This window comes from Gavialis gangeticus, unplaced genomic scaffold (genome assembly GCF_001723915.1).
Source record: "Gavialis gangeticus isolate Ggan-Ray unplaced genomic scaffold, GavGan_comp1, whole genome shotgun sequence".
Classification (NCBI taxonomy): Eukaryota; Metazoa; Chordata; order Crocodylia; family Gavialidae; genus Gavialis; species Gavialis gangeticus.
Genome location: NW_017728992.1, coordinates 140,733,124 through 140,750,357, shown reverse-complemented (window position 1 = coordinate 140,750,357; position 17,234 = coordinate 140,733,124). Strand labels below are relative to the sequence as shown.

Here is a 17,234-nt window from a genome sequence, read left to right as displayed (position 1 = left end):
GTCCCTTCCGACCCTTAATCTATGAATCTATGAAAAACCGGGACTGGAAGCCCTGTCAGCTGCAGGGTCTCTCACTCCCAGCTATGCATGGGGGACGGAGATCCCACATCGGCTGGGGGTTTCATGCACCCCCGAGATGAGGTGATCATGGCAGCCACAATCCCCAGGACTTGGGCATTTCACGCTGGGTAAGGTGAACCCCTGCAGCTGGAAGCCCTGCCAGCTGACAAGGCTCCCAGCTGCATGGAAGACCCTGCTACATATACAAATTAAAACCCGATAACATCCATCTCTAAAATTAGTACACATTTTCAAGGTCTAACTTTATCTCTACTTGGAGCTTTTTATTGTGTGACAGCTATTTTGTACAAGTACCTCCAAGTTCCTGTCTTTTCCAGATAATCTTTTGTCTGATACCACATCCATCCTCTTCTCTCATGCTCCCTCCCTGGATCACACTGTGGTGGGGGTCCTAGGCTTCTCTCTTGCTCCTGTTGCTTCCAGCTCATCCCTTATCCCTCTTCCCACTCTCTTCTCTTTTGATCAACAATGCATCAGATTTTTTTCTGCCATGTTGCTGTCATTTATCTTACCCTCCAACTGCTTTCCATTAACCTTACTTTTTAGATATTGACTTCTGGCTCTCTCATCCTCCCTATTCCTTGTATACAGATATCCATCTTGTTTCCTGAACTATATAAAGCTATCTGAAGGAAAGAGGCAGATCAACCCAACTGCTAGAGAGGGTTTGGGAGGAGGCAGGAAAGGCTGCAAAAGGAACACAGTGAGAACAAGGAGCAACAGAAATGGTGGGGAAAGAGTGAATCCTCAGGCAGTTCTGCTTTCTTAACTATGTTCTTTTTTTTAAAATCAACAAATGCCTCTTTAACTATCTTGATGGCCCTTTAACTCACTCCTCCCTCCACTGTAATCATGACTGCCTATAAAACACATACAAACAAAAATTGGTCCTGTTTTATCTGGGGGAAAAAAAAAGGGCAGAGTTAAATCAAAGATGAATTTGGTCCATTACATGTCTATAAGCATTAGCAAGGGTAGTTACTTTAAAAAGTGAACAGACACAACATGACAAATACAAAATGTGGACTTACCTTCCTTGTGAGTTTGTAACACCCAATGAGTTTTTATGAGCAGGAGACAACGTCTGAATTTTGCTTCCAGTGGACCCAGGTGAAGATAATCCTTTACTTGTAGGTGTAGCTTATAATTAAAAGCAAAACTATTAAATTTTGCTAGCATTTATAACAATAGTGCACTTTAATATTAATAAATTCAATCCTCTGTAAAACCATTACCTGACTATGACATATTAGCAAAAATAATCTTTGTGGTGGAGGCAGGAAGAACCAAAGCCTAGTGACATAAGTTCTATTCTAAAACAAGAGATGTGTGTTGGCACTTTCTGCCGTTGGGGGCAAAAATGCTATAAAGCACAAGCCTGCATAACTGCAATAAAGTAGGGGTGCACTGATATGCTGGTTGGCTATCGCATCAGCACTGATAAAAAGAAAAAAAGAGATATTATTGGCTATTGGCTTTTTTTGGTCATTATAGCTGATAATTACGACCATGTGCATGGAGCAGTCTGGCAAGCATAGCCTGGTCCCCACACCCTGCTGCCATCCAGAGCCCACGGCAGACTAAAGGTCCTGGTGAGCAGCAGGAGAGGAAGGGAGCACCAGGGAGTGGGCACAGGGCACCGCATTCAGCAGCAAAGGGATCATTACCAGCTCCTGCTGCTGCTGTTGCCAGTGCCATGGCAACACTGTGCATGCAGTAGAGGCCCGAGCACCATGGCTGCCACAGAGATATTGCGCTGCATGCAGATGGGGTAAGGTGCCACGTGAAGGACATTCTGCTGTGCTGGGCACCTTTGCAAAAGCAGCTGTTTCACAGCAGCTGTGGGAGCCTGGCTACACAAGGCCTGTTGGAACTGAGGTAACAGCATACTCTGGGGCTCCAAATGCACCCAGCGCTGCTGGCTGTACGAGGGTCCACCCTGCCCATTTGGGATGGCAGCACAGGCTGCACGGGGAGCAGGGCTGTGGTTAGAAGCTGTGGACCAGGGGGCTACGTGCATGAGAATAAGGCAGTCACCACCGTCCTCATCAAGGGCCAGAGCAGGCAGGAGGCACGTGTGCAATAAATGCAAAACAAACAAAAATAAGATCTATAGCAGTAGTTTAAAATGACTTGCACTATTACTAAATATTGGTTATCGGCTCACCATCAATTGATACGGTTGTTTAGTCATTGGCTATCAGTGTTAGCTGAGAACATTTTTTTTAAAAAGTGCACCCCTACAATAAAGCATTTAATGGAGATATATGAAATCAGAATAGAACCCAATGTTGACACAATTTGTTTTATATTATATTTTTAACTGCTTGTCAATATATGAACATTTATTTTTAAAAATAAACAAGCAAAGAAATAATCTGGGCACTATTGTACTACCCAGCTCATAGAAGAACCAATGCAGATAGATGCCAACCATAAAAAGATGCTTAATTACAAGTGCTTAAGAGTTTGGGCCCAAATGTTGCAAGACCCCTACCTTTTGTTTTGTAAGTACCAATGCAACAAACATATGTACTTAGTAAAAAAAAAATATATATATATGTAACCAAAGGCATTAGATTAGAAAAAACAAACAAACAATACATTTTCTCAAATAGCCCCACCCCCCACCCAATAAAAGGTGCACCTTGTTTGTGGAAGGCAAATGTGGGAAGAAAGATTTTTTTATAAGTCATGGCTGACTTTGTAACAGAGTTAAATCCTCCTGGAAAAAAGTGTTCAGGAAGTGTGGCATCCCAGAATATAGTTTAGGTGAGGCAGTAGGAACTTTTTGGTATGGCAGGACATCAATAAGACTAGGAACAAGACCCTTTTAAGGGGACTAGCAAGACTTTTACTTCTTTACAGTAAATAATAAACTGTTGTTTCCATATCGCAAGCTTCATCAACACATTACAGACAGCATGCAGCAGCTCACTCACCCTCAGCCAGCTCACTGGCTCTTCAGCCAATGTGAAAGGATTAAACAGTGGACTCCACCCATGCAGTTTGTGAATCAAGGGAGAAATGGCAGCCATGCTGGCATTCATGAGACGGTTCTCTATTCCATATTGCTTCTATTTCAATGAAGAAAATACAGCTTTCCCACCTAAGACATGCACTTCAGGTTTGGAGGGCTGATTTTTAGGGAAAGGTGCATGTAGTAGGCAACCACTGATCCTTCTGGATCATGGTGCATGCATGAAAGAAAGGTGCATATGGTATGTGATACTGGAAGCTGTGAGCCAGTAAAAGCCACAGCTAGTTAACTCACTTGTGAGACACTGTGCATTTCTAAGATAAAGCTTTTATTTCACAAATTTATTCCAGTGTGACACTGTGTACAGTTTGCTATGCTATTACACTATTTTACAGTTTGAAATCAATTATTTAGAGAGTCAATGCATAATTCATAACATAACTCCATACCTGCAATAGTTTTGCTAACACTACTTGGTTGTGGTAAGCGTGATGATACTGATGGTGCGGATGTTACAGAAGTTGCTTTTTTAACTGCTGCAGGTTTGTACTGTAATAATGAATATAAAAAAATAATTTAAATTTAAAATTGTATGACTTCCTTAAAGAGATAAACAAAGTAAGATGGTTAATGCGTCTTTCCATGCCATCTCCCAAGACCATCAATCAGCAGTTCCATTTGCTTTTCGTCAAATATCACAAATTATTCCCTCTACTTTGAAAGGCATTTCCTGTACATGTAATTGGGAATGCTAGACAAAGGTAAAAAATCCTGATGAGCAGAAACATTTCAACTGCATCCCAGTATATCTTCCCACCTAACTAAAATCTACCATTATTGCTCTCTCTTACTGGTCTTCTCTTGAGTTTAATGTTACTTCTCCATCACTGAAATTTTCCTCTCACAGAAGTAGCATTCTTTCTTCATTTCAAACCCCATTCACACAGCAGCACCTTCAGCCAATTTAAGTAGAGACTCCATGATTAATCACCTTCATGATGTCAACTCTTTTTGTTTGTGCCCATTTTGCCATAAGTTAAAATGTTTTAGCTACTATAGTAAAAGTACTACAAAAAGAAAAGAGCACAGAATTGATGTGCTCTCTCACACATTGCTTTCTGTGCTATATCTTGCATAATTTTTTCTCCTCCAGCTTAGTTCTAGAAATCTGTCAACCATCATCGCTGCATCGTTGGGTATCCAAGTTACTTCCCTTCCTGAACTTTTATTATAACTGTTCCATCTCAGTTTAACTATGAGAACATACACCTCACATCTACTTCTGTATTTTGCATGTGAAAAAACAGAGGTTCCCGATTCTCATCATCTGAGGTATTCACAACTATCAAGCTGTGGTAATAACACTTGCTCCTCAATCACTTCAAGATCCAGATCAAAATTCTGTTCAAAGTCCAGTTCAAAATAAAATTGTGTTTGTTGTTGCTAAGAAGTTCTGTAAAATTATTTTAACTTACTTTACCAATAGTTTCCCTGTATGCACCCTGATGTTGTCTTCCACTTAGCATTACCTTTGCTGTCATTTCCCATAGTCTTACTTCAGTTTATAAGAGGGCTTTCTTCTCTGCTACTGAAACTATCTTCCTGCACCTTTATCATTCAGCTCTCAGCTGAATACACATACTCCTTCCTTACCTCTTGCTCTCAATTTCCACCCTCCCCCTTTTATTTTTCAGTTGTATTAACTAACTCACTGAAGCATTTTACAATGCTACTAAAATAACTAACTGATTTGCCTTTATCACAGAGGTATAATTCAAAGGAAGGAAAATATTGAAATTCACCTGTGTTCGAGTAGGCAGTTTCCCTTTTGCATCAACAGACACTTTTCCTTTATTTGTAATACGTGCTGCTTGTTCCTTGCAGAAACTGATGTGTCTGTCAGCTGCATTTTCATTAAATCTTCTCTGGCAATATGGGCATTGAATGTAATCTTAAAGAGTTAAAAAACGGAGCATTAAACAAGTGGAGATGACAATGACTGATTTTACGAAACTATATAAAACAGACATGCTAGAGGAAATTAAGGTCCTCAAAGATAACAATAGAAATATAGATTTGAGGTAAATCCTAACAGCCAAAGGTCTGGCAATCTAAAGAAAAGACAAGCTTCTCATCCAATCCATAATGTCCAAAAGGAAGGTTGGGAGTGGGAAGCAGTGCAAGTCAGGCTGCAACAAAACAATGCTGAGAGGCCAGGCAGGAGGAAAGGTGGCCAAAATGTCTGAGAAAGAGTAGAGCGAAGAGCTGAACTACTACAGAGACAATGAGACCAGAAAGGACTGAACAGAGCAGTAGAACTCTGTTCAATTGCATTTTCAAAACACCCTGTATTACTGCGAGTATATAAGATATACAAACTAAATTTTCACTGATGGTTTTCAGACTAATACTGACTATCAACTGTTCTTATTGAAGGCAATGAAAAAAGTTTTGCCTATGTAACAAGTAAAATGGAGTATCTAGTCAGACAAGACATTTTAACTAATGTAATCAGTATTATCCTGGTGTAAAAGAAGAAAAGAAAAAAGCAGTCAAAGATGCAAGCCTCTAAAATTGAAGTAACTTTACCCAATGCTATGCAGAATTACCCCTGAAAGAATGAGGGGTCAGACTCTGCTAGTCTAAATTATATTGATTCAAGTCTTATCTATCCACTTCCATCCTGGGGTAGCTCATCTCTCAATGCAAACAACGTACTACCCTCAGGGGTAGGCAACCCCAGGCACACATACCACAGTGTGGCATAGAAAGACACTGTTTGGCATGCACACCTCGGGGCAGATGGCAGGGGAGCCACAAGAGGCCTGATCCTTGTTGTGGCAGTGCAGCCCCCACCCCTTCCCTACCATCTGCCTCAAGGCACACGTACACCCACCACTGGTTTTGAGCTAGGCCAGGGCTCTGCGGATCCTGGTACAGCTGCTTGCAGCCTCCCCACCACCTGTGAGCGGCACGGTGGGCATCAGGGGCCCACCTAGAGCTTGGGCTGGCTGGCAGGTAGCCGGGAGACTACAAGTAGCAGCAGCAGAGTTCGTGGAGCCCCAAACCAGATCATTGCTGCTAGTGGGTCCACAGGTGCCTTGGAGCAGACAGCAGAGAAGAGGCCAGGGCTGCAATGCCACAAGGATCAGGTTACTCATGGCTCCTCCACTACCCAACCTTGACACACCAGCATCTTACAAGTCGAGGCTGCAAGTGTTTTTGGAACTCTGCCCAAAATGTTGCCAACACCTGTACTACTCATTTTCCAGTCACCTAGCGGCAACATGCAGTAATAACTACATGTTTATCTGTTCTTGATTCCTGTATAATTTATATAGATATAAATCCCAACGTAAATCACATTGTGATAGGTGAACATCTGTCCACACCTGAATCCAGGGAAAAAAAAGAAGCCCAAGTGCTATATAGGCATCTTTAAAGAATGCAATGAGACAATTTGTACCCCACATTGTTTTCATAACAATCTTAACCAAATGGGAGTGCAGTCCCTCCTATTATTCAAGACACGGAAATATTCTTCTCATCGTCCAGTGGCACTGCAGTAGCTGAATGCAGGTTTTTCTCTATTAACTTAATCAAAAAGTGCCAGTATGTTTCTATGAAGCAAAGTACACTCCAGACTTGACAGACTCAAGTGGCTCAAAAATGCTTTCCAGTCCCATTAGGCTAATTCACAATGGCATGGAGAATGGACAAACAACAGAATACACCTCCTAAGAAAGTGAAAATGAGTGCTCAACAGTAAGCATGGATACCAACCAGTGCTATTTTATATAATCAAAAAATTTAGGGGAAACAAAACACACGTTATCCAGAATATTCTTTTTTTTTTTTACCTTGAAATTGAGGCAATAATTTAAAACAGATCAGACTGAAGTTAAGAACTCTAAGCCAGGGGTTTTCAACTGTGGGTATGCGTACCACTGTGGGTACTTGGGATGGCCTCAGGAGGTAGGCAACAGCAGGGTGCTGTCACCAGCATGTCCGCCACTGCCATGCTTGCTGATCAGCCACAGGTTGCCAATCAGCCACTGAGGGGATATCCCCCTCCCCATCAAGTGGCTGCTGGGGGACCCCACTCATCTGGCCGCCGAGGGACTCCTGCATTCTCAACTGGCCACTGGGGGTACACTGAGCCATAAGGGTTGAAAACTCCTGCTTTAGGCAATCATGACTTTAATCTGAGAATAAGACAGCCCAGATATTGGGCCAACTATTTTGAGGTTTTAGTTTGCTTGGGTTTTTTTGGCTAGAAAAAAAAAAACCCCAACAAAATCAGAACTCTTCACCTGACTGTTAACAGCTATCAAGGAAAGCATGCCTGATAGTCTGATTTATTAAATGCTCGTTATAAGTACTTTTCTTTTGATCTTTTAACTAGGTCTTCTTAGACCAAGATAGAGCAGCACATTTTTAATGAAATACTGAATTGTTAGATTTTTTGGAAACACACACTATAAAACTCTCTCTTAGATAATACAGCTCTCCCAACCATATTACAATACACCTCCCCATGAAAACAGGTCATGGAAAAGAAGGTAACAGAAATAATAGGATCTTAGCATTTCTTAGCTAGTCAGAAGCAATAATCACAACTGAGCATCACTCACATCAGATGGCACCTCTCTGTGTGCATCTTCATAAGCATCTTATTGCAATGCATTCCTTATCACATTAATGCATATACTATGGCAAATTCTTTAAAACATACATCTAAAGAAGGTTCTCATTTCACATACCGGGATCATATGAAGGTGGGGGTGGCGGAGGAAGTTTTCCTCCGTCCTTAAAATTAAGGCCTTTGGCTGCTCGTATTGTTGCTATAAATTCCTCGTGCTTTCGTCTCCAGTTGGATTGCTTTTTGGGGGGTTCTGGCTAAGAAGTCAACAGAAAAACAAAGCTTTTACAGATTTAGGGGTTTTACTCTGCAGTGAATATGCCAAATTTCATATAATATCATATAATGCATAACACACTAATCCTAACTGATCCTAAAGATGTTCGGCCTCTCAAGGTCCCTTTAGATGTTTAGATAAAGGCATAATAGGATCTGATGCATGATCTATACAAACATGCTGCACACACATGGAAGGATGCATGATTGTGGGATCCAGCATCAGATCCTATCACGTCTTATTGCCCATGCAGGGGGAGCCCAGGATTGCGATACTAGTCTCCCTCTGTACTGGCTCCCACTGCTGCTATCCCTGGAAGCTGATGAGGCTCATGGGGGGGTAGGGAGTCAGTATTCCCCACAATGCCTCCATTGAGAGCCCTGCAGCTGACAAGTCTTGCGAGGGGATAGCATTCCCCACATCATACCCCCTGCAAGCCCCATCAGCTGCAGGTCTCACAGGTTGGACAGTACAGGGAATGCTCCCCTCCCTTTCTCCCCTGTGAGCTTGTCAGCTATGGGGCTCACAGAGAGAACAGTGTAAGAACGCTGCTGCCACTGCAACCTTTGTCCACTGCAGGTCTCTCAGTGGGGCAGTGTGGGAAATGCTGTCCCACTCCTCCTATGAACCTCGTCAGCTGGTAACACCGCCCTCCCTGCAAGCCTTGTCTTCTGCAGAGCTTGCAGAGTGGGGGGCAGCACAGGGAATGCTAGTGCCACTGCAAACCTCATTAGCTGCAGAGCTGGCAGCAGGTGGTTCACTCATGTGGCTGGGAGCCCCTTAGTTGGTGGGCCTCCCAGCCACACATTTTTATCATGCCATTAATTGAACAAGTCAAAGTTAGACATTTTTTGTGGAATACCTTTGTGGCTTATTCCTTGTTTTATCATGATACTAATTGATCAAACATGTGAACACGTGGCTGAGTTGCACTTAAGTGTAACTTCTCAGTACTTCCAAAGAAACACACTCTTGACAAAAGAATAGCATCTTATTCAGTCCCTGAACAGAAATGGCATAAAATATGTGTGTTAGAAATACAAAGACAAAATCCTTTTTACAAGCAATGACTGGCATTTCATAAAAATCTGATCTGCGGGACCTCTGTTTTTATCTTTCTAGCATTAAACCAGAGCCAGTATATGATAAGTCTGCACTCAATTGCAAGCTGCATTTAGTAACCTCCATGTCACACTATGTTGGGTGCACACATCATTTTGTCTAAGACAAACCTATTACGGCTGTGCCTAACCTGCTCAGGAAAGAAGACCAGCACCTTGAAGAAACATTGCTGGAGGTGGGCAAGGAGGGGGCCCAGCAATCTAGAATCATCACTTTGATGTTTTCAAAACTGCTGATTCAACACCCTGGAATAATGAATATAATGGATCTTGTACAAAGGCTCTCATCATAGCTTTAAACAAATGGAATTTTTTTTTTAGGTTGGACATTTGACAGGTCCAACAACCCACCTCTCCAAAAAAAACACAAAAAAAACAGGTCAATTAACCAGTCAAAGATTGTCAAATAATGGTCAAATATTTGAAACATGAATTTATTAGAACAGTGAAGAGAGAGACTTTAATCTTCAGCAGCTTAGATATTTATGCTAATTACAAAAACAAGTTAGGTAGCTGTTATTGTGAAACTATGAAATTAAATGCTAAAAAAGTGCAATGAATTTTTATATCCATCAGCAGGTAGGCAAGTGTAAGTGGGAACAATATTCAAGACTGAACAGAGTTCTTCTGTTCCCTTTTATCCCAAAACCTCAGGATCAGACTGAACAGTTCAAAAAATAAAATTAGAAGATAAACACACACACAGCAACCATAAAAAACAAAACTTTTAACATACCTGTATTTAAGTAGGCAGCAGACCAACCTTTTGAGTATTTTGCTATTTGCATTTGGAAATGCCTACAGTCACAGTAGACAGCCAGTAGCAGAAGCTTTTCTGTGCTGCTGGGTTCTGTTTTTCCCCTCAACAGAGAGTAGCTCCTGCAGCCCCATGGGGCTTAATGGAGTTTGGGGGGGGGCGGTGACATTAGGAGGAAAAGGAGTCTGAGGCTCAGGGAAAAGGAGCCAGGTAAGAGGTGCTCCTAGATGGAGTGTGTGCATTTATGGGCGTATTCTCCAACTCCTGCAGGACTGAAGAGCAAGGAGCTTTCCCTCCAGCCCTTAATAAGAGATGCAGTAAAAAGGCAGGCAACCATCTGTAAAAGGACATTCTTGGCTTCCTGGTATATTTGACAAGTTTTGACTGAGGTTATAATTGCACTAGTTCCAACACCTAGAATAGTCAGATTATGAGTCCCATAGCTCAGGTCTCAGTTTTACAGACAGAGAGACAGCAGCATATATTAGGTCTTAGCAGATAGTCACAGAAGACTTGTTTCTGTCTAGGACAAAGACTGAGACAGATTATAACACTGGAAGAGAGTATTAGTCTTGAAAACAACAACACTAATACATCAGATTTAAGAAACAGGCTACATTGGTTACCACCTTTATCTTCTGCTCTTGCAGCATTTTGATTCCAGCGATCATCGCAGCTAATATCTTACTGAAATACTAGGGGTTATTTCTTTATATCTTTGAAAAACTGATGTAAATTAGATGAACCATATTTTTATGCATATGTACAGTTTTTTCTTTAAAAATTATAATAGACAAAGGCTTTACCTACCCGTGGCTTAAGAGGTTTTACTGTAGAAATATCAGTTCCTTCTGCCCTCTGTCTGCTGGAATCAAATGTCTTTCTTCTCTTACTGGAAGTTTTTTGGCAAATAGGTACATGTTTTTTCTGTCAGAAGAGGAAAGAAACACACAGTATGCAACATTTATATTTGGAAATGCAAATGACAGCATTCTTTCATTCTTGCTTTCCAGCTATTTAAAGCAGCTAATAAAAAAGCCAACCAGAAAGAACAGGCTTAGAGGTAAGGACAGTATCACGTTCATGCTTGTCACAAATGTTTCCTTATTGAATCCCCATGCATTTCTTAAATAGCACATAAACAATCAAACAAATTCAAGTAAACAAGGGGGAAAAAGTAGCACAAGGAGTATTTTTATTCACCTACATTATTAAAACTACTTATACAAAGTGCATTTATTGGGCAAATATCATCTACCTAATCAACAGTGCAAGCCAATACTCCATATATGCATTCAAATACAAAAGTGCCCCTATTTTCCACATGCACCTCAGACTTTAATATCTTACTTTTTGCACTGAGGTTCACAGGAACACTATGGGTTAAGAAAAAAAGTTTTGAAGAGGAAAATTAAGTTGTGTATTCCAGGATTATCAGTTTAAGTAGTTTAAAAAAAAAATGTATAGGTTTCAAGTATTTTATAGCCATGATGGTCAAAGACAAAGTAACAAATAAAGGCCTTGAACTTTTAACTTGATAAAAATCAAGTTATAAAAAAACAACAACAAAACCCCAGTTAAGTAGATATGACACTAGAAAGTAGACGAGATTGGGGAAGACTAATAAACCTCGCAATTAATCAGTCTGGGACAGAATGGTATTAAACTTTACAAAACCAGAAGTAAACAACACCTGACTCTTGGGTGCCCAATATGAGATGCCTTTGAAAAGGTCTAATTAAAAATTAAAAGCCTTTTAAGTGTTTCAGGTTGAATACTGAACAACCAAAATACCTGGAAACCCTAGTATCTTTTGAAAAATTAAGCCTAGATGCTTAGCTCCAGTATCTCTGAGGTATCATATTATTCTGCTATGCTCAGATTGGTATGTCCAATCTATTAAAAAAGAATCAACAGGGAAGGTGCTACTGCTACTCACCAGTGCTAATTGAAAGAATGTCCTTCCACAAATCTTACATGGTAATAGGTCTCCACTTTGCACTGTAGGTTCATTTTCTAATAAAAGCAAAACAAGACACACATTTATTATATATGTATAGATACAGAATTTTTTGGCCTATAACCAATCTATAAATATAATGGAGCTTAAGTCAGAAAATTAATTCCCATCTATGCTAATCCACTTCTAGTTTCCTTCTGTTTCATAAAATAGGGCTTTCATGTCTGCATTTAACATACCAATTTATCTGTTGTATCAGTTGGGGCCAGACTTCCATAGCAACACAAGTGGACTCCGATAGCCATGTTTCATATAATTTAGAAAAATCCTGAATGAAGGAAAGAATAATCAATGCTATTACAGCAGATGCTTATTTATGGCAACACCTTATAAGTAGAAACCTACTCAATTCACAATTTTGTAAACTGCAAAATCTGGCATTGTCCACAAAATAAAAAACAAAAAATTCACTAAAAATAAACTGCTAGCTCCCCAGAGGGGGGAGGGGGAGCCACTGGCGCAAAGGGAAGCAACCAAGACAGCATCTGCCTTTCCCCTCCCCATCCCTTGTCACTGATTGGCTGAGAGGGCTGCCCATAGCATGGCCCTACCCCTCTCTGCCAATCAGCAGTAAGGGGCAGGACTGCACCACAGACAGCCCTCTTGATCAACCAGTGGTGAGAGGTGGGGCCCATCAGTAGTGAAGGGTGGGGCCCTGACCCCTTGGCCAGAGGAGTGGGGGAACCCCACAGCAATAAGCACATGAAAACAGCAGTCAGCGCCGCAATCAGCCTACAAATGGCTGCCTGGCTCCTCGACTTTGATAGATCCTTACTCATAAGAGCAACAACTACTTGCCAGCAACATTTCTCCTAGGAACATTTTCCTACTACGTATTTTTTACCTGGTAACAGCAAAATATCTACTGCTTAAGAGCAACCTTTATGAAGGGTGGATGTGACGTAAATCACAATGTCCAAAAGTAGGTGTGGGTTATGTATTTTTTTTTTTGTAGGGAGGTCAAAACCAGACCAAATGCCAAGTTTCCCACTTAAAGAAAAAGTCAAGACTATGAGAGTCTATCAAGCTCCCAGGGTTAATCAAAACCAAGTTGCAGTCAAAGAAGTTGCACTGATTAAGCTGGATACAACATCTGGAAGCAGAGGGAGAAACGGACAATAAAAACAGACTGGGGAAGAGCTGTTGAAGTAATGCCAACTCTCAGAAAAAAAAAAAAAAATCATGAGACTCCTGATTTCCAATTCAAATCAACTCTGACTCATGATCTCCTGATATAGAAAACAAATCTCGGGATTTTCTTCTTCTGGCACATGTAGAGAGCACCAAGCTGGTAGGTCTGTGGAGGGGAAGGGGTGGTGGTGGTGATGGCAGATTGAGGCCCCCCAAGGTGAAGGAGGGAGTGGGGCAGGAGCTGGGGTGAATGGGGCCTGGGGCCAAGGCGAATCATGCAACAGAGCCGTGTGTGCGCGCGTGCGTGCGTGTGCGCATGCGTGCACACACCTCATTCCCAAGCCACAGCCCTCCCCAGCCCAGCTGCTGCCCCTCACTCCTGACCCACAGCCCCCTACATCTTGCCAGGGTGTGTGGGGACCCTCCCCCCCAGGCTCCAAACCCCACACACACACACCCCCACAGCACCCCACACCTTCACAAATAACATCCCCCCACCACACACAAACACTTCAAAAATAGCATCTCATGATACACATTCCAAATCTCTTGATTTTTTAAGAGTCTGTCTCATGATTTTTGACACAGTGGGGTTGGCCACACTACTATTGTAAACATACGTATGAAAGAAAAGCACCGTGCTGATGTGGCTCTTTCTTTGATTCAAAGAGAAAAGGGAACATGGTCCAGAAAGCACAGCTCCTGCAATCAAATAAAAGGCTACTGAGCTTGCTGCTTCAGTTAGACTTTAAGAAAAGGGATGGCTGGTTCACAAGGCATAAGGAATGTTTTAATGGGAGAGGGAGAGAGAGAGAGAAAGGGAAAGGGTGAAGAAAGAGAACGGAGAGAGACAGTCAGCAGATAAACCAGGAGCTGAGCAATGGCAGAGTGGAAGACTCTCCTGCATTTTTTAAAAGTCTTCCCCACCTGACATCTACTATGCCAACACTGCAGGTCTGCATCTGAAAGGACTCTGTAAGAAAGAGGACATGTGGGAAGAAAAATAAGAAACCTTAAAAAATGGGGAAGGATCCTCTATCCCTGTCAAAGAGGGCAATGGTGCTCATCTGTGCCAACAGAAGGGACTGACAAAAACCCTGCTGATTAGGAAAGCAAAACATCTTGATGCCCTCTGAAGGACATCATTAAACCTCTTTGCACATGCCTACATAACAGGTGATGTGGTCATCACCTAACTGAAAAAGTGGAATAGTCAACTTAAAGAATTTTTTTTGCAAATACCTAGGTATTTCCAAACTTAATCAAGAGGGTGATTGTTTTGATGAAAATTCACCTCTATCAAAATCAGAAGCTTTGAAGGCTTGCAATTTAGTTCGGCAATACTCACAGCCAGAAGGGCCCAGTGAAAATTTCCAAAACAAAACTGTAACTGAAAAAGAGTGGAGCAAACTAACAGAGTTCTTTCACCCAAAATGAGCAAATATACCCTTTTAAAATTAATTTACAAGCTGGATACTCAATCTACAGTGGGTATCACAAAGTGCACTCAATGCTGTTCTTCTGATGCAGCATATGTAAACACCTCCAAACATGTTTTTAAGCTCTCAGAACTTAGTAATAAAGTATGCTTATTTTTGCTGTTACGGTATTAACTAATTTACTTGAGTAGAAGTTGAGCCCCTCCCCCTCCCATTTAACATGGAGGAAAAACTCTTGCCTTACAATCAAGCAAGAGGCAGTGGGGATCAAGGGGTTGGGGTCAGAGTCAGAGCTGCCACCTTCCCCCTCCCCCAGCCTCTGCATGACCCACCGCTCCTCCCCTGCAGCCCCCATTTCCCACCCCCACTCTCCACATGGCTTCTTCCCCCTGCCCCTCTCCAGGCTGGAGCAGCAGTGCTAGCTCTGTGTTGCTGCTATGGGGCTAGGCTGGAGCCATGTTCCATGCCCCAGGCTGCAGCAGGATCAAAGCATGCCAGCATGGAGCAAAAGTAAAGAGGGAGGCAGGGAGGAGAGAAACTGAGGGAAGGGGAAGAGAAGGGGGGCAGAAGTGACATGAAGGGGTGAGAAGTTGGGAACAGGGAAAGAGGGAATCAGGGCAGCCTGAGGGTGGGGGGAGTGGGGGGCAGGCAACAGGAGGATAGTTACCTGCTTCTCTCCCTGCCTGCCCCTACTGCCTCCCAGTACCTGCCTTACTACTGCCTCCATCACTGTCTGTCTCCCACCACCTGCTCCCTTACTACCTCCCTCACCACCTGCAGTAGTGGGGAGGAAATAATTTAAAATGAACCTCCAATAATTAGATTCCATATGTGGAAAACTATAATACATTTATAAATGTATACATTTCCCATGTGTGGAATCTAATTATGGGGGGGTGGTGTCATCTGACATTCAGGGTCATCTTGTGTCTGGGTAAATACAGTAATATCCTATATATTACTAGTGAATTGCCCATCAAGAATGATGGGGGGGGGGGGCAGCGATGGAGAAGACAGGAGGATCTCCCCAGGCCCAAGACTTAGCTGCTCAGGACAGGTGGCAGAAGGCTGTAAGCAGCTACACCAGGGTCCACAGAGCCTAGCTGTAGGTACTAGTTCCACCTCCCCTCCACCTCTCCTCACTCCTCTTTTTCTCCCACCTGCCCTGCTGCCTTCTGGTTCCTGCTGGGGCACTGAACAGTTTTCTCTTCCCCTCCCTGCTACACCCCCCCCCCCCCCCCCCCCCCCCCCCCCCCCCCCCCCCCCCCGGTGCTAAACAATAACTGGTAAACTATAATCAGTTATCACTGGACTTATTGGTTAAATAATTAATTGATTGGAGATTGTTTAACCATTCACATCCCTAATTTGTTTGTAGACAGATGTTTCACCAGTTTGGGACACAGGGTGGATCTGATTTAAATCAAATCGATGTAAATCACTTGTCAGGAAGCCTCAGTTTAATCACTGTATTCTAGGAGAAGCACATTGATGTTGTTTGATATCCTCTATTCATTTAACTTCTTGAAACTTAGCACTTTTAGAGAAAGGCAAGGGCTTAACTCTGTGTACACAAACTTGCAAAGACAACAGGGCTGATGAGTGGGTAATTAGGTCCGTTATCTCTCACCTCCATATATTGCTGTTAACAAGGACATTAACCTCTGGAGACAACAAAATCTCCTTATGCCTAAAGACAGGTGTTTCTGCCTGAGAGCTTGTGAAGAACAATTTTTCCAACATTTAGCTGGTCTAGTAAAAGATACCAAATTTACCCAAAGAACCTTATCTGTCTATGATCTCTGGAGACACAAATCCAGAGTTTGAGAACTGAAGCTAAGCACCACAGAGATGCTTAATGGGATCTTCTAGACTGAGCACTGAGCCCCACTGGGTAGAAGGGTTTTCTTTAATCTTTACTAATCTATAGAAGAGCCTCTGGGAATCCCATAAGATTGGGCCTCTAATATAGTTTATAGCTTGTTGTGACCTGTTTAAAACTTCTGAAAAGGTTACATGAATATATTGTCTCAAACAGTAGAAGTTATAATCCTTATTCCATGTTATCTTTGAGCTTTAACATACCTTAAATTAAAACTATCTGTATATGTTTATTTTTTTTAAAAAGCATCTGAAAAAAATGCGATTAAATAAAAAAAAAAAATCTGATTTTTAAATTTTTTTTAAAATATATTTTTATGCACCCTGGGGACACATCACACTTCAGGAAACAATCATTGCTATCAAAACTATTTTGTAGGTTACAAGTATCCATCTAAGTTCATATCTTTAGTTCAGCTCACTGGTTTATGCCACCTTTTGAGAAGGAACAATATTCATAGAATTATAAAAAATTAGGGCTGAAAGTGGCCTTTAAGAAGTCATCTAGTCCAACCCCCTGCTCAAAGCAGGACCATTACAACTAGATCATCCCAGCCAAGGCTCTGTCTAGCTGGCTTTTAAAAACCTCCAAGGATGGACATGCCACAACCTCTCTAGGTAGCCTGTTCCTGTGCTTTACTACCTGCCTAAATAATGAGAAAGTTTTTCCTAACATCTAACCTAAGTTTTCCTTGCTGCAACTTGAGACCATTGCTCCTTGTTTTGTCATCTGCCACCACTGAGAACAGTCTAGCTCAGGGGTAGACAACGTTTTTTGGCCGGAGTGCCAAAAACCCCCACAATGCCTACCTTGGAAGGTGCCAGAGTGCTGGCATGCCAGAAAAACAAAATGAGGGCAGGGGGTACATGGCAGGATGCCCTGCTTGTGCCCCTTGCCCCCCAGC

At 42.1% G+C, this 17,234-nt stretch overlaps 1 protein-coding gene across 1 annotated transcript in view; it reads right to left on the bottom strand.

The window, feature by feature from the left end:
* ZC2HC1A (zinc finger C2HC-type containing 1A) overlaps positions 1–16,106 on the bottom strand; it is a 39,360-nt gene extending 23,254 nt beyond the window's left edge. The window contains exons 1-7 of the mRNA XM_019519168.1: positions 16,079–16,106; positions 11,798–11,874; positions 10,669–10,785; positions 7,825–7,960; positions 4,864–5,012; positions 3,511–3,610; positions 1,113–1,221 (exon numbers count right to left, since the gene is read on the bottom strand). Of these exons, the coding sequence (XP_019374713.1) occupies positions 1,113–1,221; positions 3,511–3,610; positions 4,864–5,012; positions 7,825–7,960; positions 10,669–10,785; positions 11,798–11,874; positions 16,079–16,106 (716 nt within the window). The remainder of the gene's footprint in view (positions 1–1,112; positions 1,222–3,510; positions 3,611–4,863; positions 5,013–7,824; positions 7,961–10,668; positions 10,786–11,797; positions 11,875–16,078) is intronic.
* Between the last annotated feature and the right edge of the window lie 1,128 nt (positions 16,107–17,234).